The sequence below is a fragment of the Pseudomyrmex gracilis genome, unplaced genomic scaffold, assembly GCF_002006095.1.
Source record: "Pseudomyrmex gracilis isolate BER0280 unplaced genomic scaffold, ASM200609v1 scaffold_758, whole genome shotgun sequence".
NCBI lineage: Eukaryota > Metazoa > Arthropoda > Insecta > Hymenoptera > Formicidae > Pseudomyrmex > Pseudomyrmex gracilis.
This window is the reverse complement of record NW_018021342.1, coordinates 46,877-51,927: the sequence shown is the minus strand read 5'-3', so window position 1 is coordinate 51,927 and position 5,051 is coordinate 46,877. Positions and strand designations below refer to the sequence as shown.

General features: G+C 33.9%; 1 protein-coding gene across 2 annotated transcripts in view; it reads left to right on the top strand.

The window, feature by feature from the left end:
* Window positions 1–964: 964 nt before the first annotated feature.
* LOC109861432 (zinc finger protein 2 homolog) overlaps window positions 965–5,051 on the top strand; it is a 6,604-nt gene continuing 2,517 nt past the window's right edge. Inside the window, exons 1-8 of one of the 2 annotated variants that reach the window (XM_020441072.1) lie at window positions 965–1,222; window positions 2,120–2,350; window positions 2,503–2,664; window positions 2,738–3,031; window positions 3,116–3,444; window positions 3,526–3,767; window positions 4,001–4,181; window positions 4,291–4,528. In XM_020441072.1, the coding sequence (XP_020296661.1) occupies window positions 2,120–2,350; window positions 2,503–2,664; window positions 2,738–3,031; window positions 3,116–3,444; window positions 3,526–3,767; window positions 4,001–4,181; window positions 4,291–4,528 (1,677 nt within the window). In that variant the 5' untranslated portion in view covers window positions 965–1,222. Of the gene's footprint in view, window positions 1,223–1,836; window positions 1,876–2,119; window positions 2,351–2,502; window positions 2,665–2,737; window positions 3,032–3,115; window positions 3,445–3,525; window positions 3,768–4,000; window positions 4,182–4,290; window positions 4,529–5,051 lie in introns of those variants that run through there. The other variant, XM_020441073.1, reaches the window with a different exon arrangement.

Genomic DNA, 5,051 nt, shown 5'->3' with positions numbered 1-5,051 from the left:
TGGCAATCTGTCGTCAATGCGTTCAACAGATCGACCCAACTGCGGTCAACGTTTTGTCATAAACAGATGCTCATACGGTTTTGCGGACTGTTTGGTCACAGTATTGCTAAAGCAGATCTGCTTGCTATCGACCATCTATTTGTTATCAATTTCACTAACATATATGAAATCATTTTGGCCGCAATAGTCTCATGTATGTGCCAACAGAGTTGTTGCGTTTTTTGTCTCTTTGTGCTAACAGTTTTGGCAGCACCAAAGCATGTTTCCGTACTGTAGCGTTTCTGCACACAGTTTCTGTTGCCAAGGTCTGCGCAGTCAGAAATTGTTTGCTGGGTATATTTATATACATGTTACTTGTCAACGTTAAGTATTTAGCAAATGGCCAATAGTTTTACGTTTTGAGAAGAAAATAATAAAGAAGAATAGTTACATTATCGACACGACGTAGTTGTGGACTACTACTTAGTTCGTACGGCGCCCGTTGGCGCTACGAGCAACCCCCCGCTTGCCCTCCGATCCCCGCGCCGACTCCGCGAATTTTTGACGCCGTGTGTACAATGTAAAATACCTCACATATAATACATGTCCAACTCTGGCTGTGTACTTGGCGTCAAGACTTAGGCCTGGTTTATGCGGGCAATAACTGTTAACTTATGCCGGAACCGGTAGAGTTTAACTATAGGATTCCAATACTTCTGTTTATACGCATTCGGCAATTTCGTATAAACAGAAGTATTAAAATCATATAGTTAAACTTTACCGGTTCCGGCATAAGTTAACAGTTATTGCTCGCATAAACCAGGCCTTACCATGTCTCTTGATTCATTTTTATTCTAAAAAAAAAAACAAAATAAATTGTCTATTAATGTATTTACAGTATGTTCAAGATATGATTTGTCCCAACTTGGAATTGAAAACCGACGATGTTTCTATCGAAAACACGTTTCCGATAGGGGGCGCGCGGTCACCTTCAATGCAACACAATATTCCATGTTCTTTCTTGCATCGGCAGCTGTTAGAAGGAAAGCGGAGCACGGTGTCCAAATGCAACAGCGAAGCAACTTCGAGCATCGCCATTTTTAGTATCCGTAGCACGTGAAGATATCACCCGTGCGAACAAGGTGTTTTGTCTTTGGAACAACGTGGCCGCAATCGTCAGGAACATTACTTCGCTACTTCTCTTTCGCTACCAATCGCTCACACCAGAGAACGAAAATTTCAAGTCAGTGCTGGCAACTTTTTGTCATACATTGTCATTATTATTCGATTCTCGCGCTTGCTTTTTCGTATGTCGTGCCTTTCTCTGTCCGTTAATGCTGGGCAAGAGAAAACAGCATGCGCAATTATGCAATGTTTGGAACGGTTGAGTGTTAATATATTGTATCTTTTCTCTTCAAATAACATTTATGCTCAAGGAGCGCAGTTGTCTGTTCCATTGAACTGTTCCAAATTTTGTCGAAGTCCGCCTTTGAACATATAAACATGGCGAATATCGTATTCGACATTAAACTTTTTCTTCAAGCATGCCAACAAGTACCTTATTTGCATCTCTCTTCCTCTTTCTCTCTCTCTCTCCCTCCCTCACACACACACACCTAGCCGTACGCCTGGCACTAAATATGACCGTTTATAATTCTGAGATTTATGCGTTAAGTAGAACGCAAACACGAGGAAATTAATTTTAACGCTAGAGTTAGTACAATGCAAAAGACGAATACATCAAAGCACATACCATAATATCAACAATGTACAATAAAATATTCCTATACTTTGCAGTTTTAAGTAAAATAACAATATGCAGTTTTGACCGAGATTTATATTTGTTACATAAATGATATATACGTATAGCAATATAAATTTGTAAATTATTTAAAGGTGTGTAAGTTTTATAAAATATGTTGTGTACATTGTTATCATTCTTATCTTACAATATTCTTTGTAAGACATAAAGTATTTAGATAGAAGGATAAAACCTGAAGTTAATATATTAGATATTTTTTATTTGATGGTTTATATTTTTCTAATGAGTTTCTTCAAAATAAAACTTATAAGAAAAGTTATATGACATTGATATTTATCACAATTAAGTACTAATTATTTCTTAATTATATCGATATAGATGACTGCTGATCCTGATAAAGATTGCACACAATGTTTAGTGTGCTGTAGCAAAGTTGGAATATCAACTCGAAATAGCATATGCATCTTTAAGGACAATGATGTCACTACTATTACTACATCTGAAAAACCACTTGCAGATGTTATAGCAGCTGTTTTAGAAGTAGATATCAATGAAGACTCTGTACATTCTCGTGTCATTTGTAAACACTGTTTCAATTTATTTAATGAGGTAGATATATGTATATTAAATAATAATTAATTATATATATATATATTAAAATATCTATATCTATATATATGTATCAAACAGTATAAATATTACAAATGGTCTTTTTTTGCTTCTCTGTCAAACAGGTGTTTAACATTGTTTTATGATTTTAGGTCGATGAACTTGAAGCTAGATTAATAGAAATTAAAATGGAATTATCTCAAAGCTATACTCAGACAGTAAAACAGTTGTCTAACATTAAGAAGAGTGAAGAAGAATATAATGATCATGATTATGCAGACAATGGAGACAGTCAACACAGTTTATTAGAAGCTGTAAAAATTCAATTAAGAAATCAATAATATCACACAATACGTTGCAATGTGTAACTTTTAATAATGTTCTTAGGATATGGAAAATGAGAAGGAAATTTTACTAGAAGAAAATATAGAAGATGATGTGCAAGAGATGATGCAAGAGGATGAGCAAGAGATCATGCAAGAGGATATGCAAAAAGATGTGGAAGAGGACATAGAAATGGATGTAAAAATAGATGCACAAGAACAAGTGGAAGAATCGCTTGCAGAATCTGAAGTTGTGGTGGTTGAGGAGCTGAACGATTTTGATAACGCTGTTGAAAACAAGAACGTAAATAGTACTGATGAGAAAAAGAAAAATGAAGTTAATACAAATATTCAAGATGTATGTATAAAATTTATTGTTTTTTGCGACAGAGCGGTAAAATTTATAATTTAAAAATATGAACAAAAATACGAATGTTTTCAGCTTATTCTCAAAGAAGAATTTGGATTTACTTGCTTGTTGTGTTTAGAGAAAGGAGAAAAAGTAACAGAAGATGATAAAGCTATTATAGCACACATGAAACTCACACACGAGCTACGTTTGTATATTTGTGACTTGTGCGGACAAGATTTCAGAAAGAGAACCGAGCTTTCCATGCATCTTGACGATCATGTGTCGAAAGAAGAAGGTGACTTTCAATGTGAAATATGTAATAGAATATTTACCAATTTACGATTATTCCGGATTCATAAGAGGGTACATTATCCGCATCTTAAGTCATGGACCTGCGAAACATGCGGAAAGAAATACAAGTATAGTATCACAATAGGAAGAAAGTAAAATTCGTAGGATATGTTAAACATTGGAAAGAGATAATTTACTTTTTATTTCAGTTCAAAAAATTTATTGACCGAACACATGAACACGCATACAGGCGCTCGCCCGTACATATGCCACATCTGCAAGAAAGACTTCGCATCGAAGTATACCTATCGCGCGCACATAAAAACACACGAAGTACGACCACGTCCGTTTGAGTGCAGTCAATGCAACAAAACGTTTTTGAGCCAACAGAATCTAATCCAACACGAACGAACACACAGTGGTGCAAAAGAATATGTATGCACTCATTGCGGTAAGATTTTGTAACATATACATTATTTGATGAAGATCTTATAGATCAAAACATACATCGTAATTTATTATTATAATGAATTTATCATTAATTATTTAAATATTTAATTTTTCAACATTTTATTTCTTATCTTGTTATTTTATTTACATTTTATGTGATTAATGTGATATTTTTTTTGTATTTTTTTTTATAATTAGCTTGTATATTTTTAAATATTTTGCATCTTTTTATAGGTAAGGCCTTTGGTTCATCTCACAATTTGGAAGTTCATAGCATAGTACATAGTGGATATAAACCTTATGTATGCAAACTGTGCAGTAAAGCATTCGCACGTAGAGCGGAAATACGTGATCATGAGCGTACTCATACAGGTGAGAAACCTTACCAATGTGAATTATGTGGAGCGACATTTAGGTAAGTATTATGTAGAAATTAATAGTTTACAGAAACAATATAATCATTTATAGTTTCTATCAATAGATCTTGATAGGAATAAAGAGTTAAAATTGTGTTGTGTTTTCAGTCAGAGATCGAACTTACAATCTCACAAGCGAGCGACTCACTATAACGACAAACGTTATAAGTGCGAAATATGTGAAAAAGGTTTCAAAAGAAGAAGACTGTTAGATTATCATATAAAAGCGGCACATACAGGTGAACGGCCGTTCAAATGCGATGTATGTTCAGCTACATTCGTTTATCCCGAGCACTTCAAGAAGCACAGGCGTATACATACAGGCGAGAAACCGTATCTATGCGAGGTGTGTTTAGACAATTGTCACTGAAACGTATATTTTTTTCTAATTAAATATTTTTCAAATTTGTTTATTTTAATTGATTATTATATTATAATATTATTATATTATCATATTTCTTTGTTTGTTTTGCGCACTCTGTACCAGGGACTTATTACCGGTATGATTTCAATACCGGTATTATACTAGAGATTGTACACCGAAACCGATATAGTACCGAAACCGATACATTACTGAAAACCGTAATAAAATACCGGTATTATTTCGGTATTCCTACTAATGGTATTCTTAAAAATTAGATAGGTTAATTAAAGCAATTTTGGTTGCATAATTAATCTTCCTACCGCTTATTGGACTTATAGACCGACAAGATATAAAGACGCTTTTTTTATAAACCAATTGAAGCAGCTATTTCTTCATGCTTTCTTTTATTACGTAGCATGACTAATGTAAATTCATGCGGATGAGTCAAAGATACATGTGCCAATAGATTTGTAGCATGATTTTCCTAAAGATATATTTTATTTAA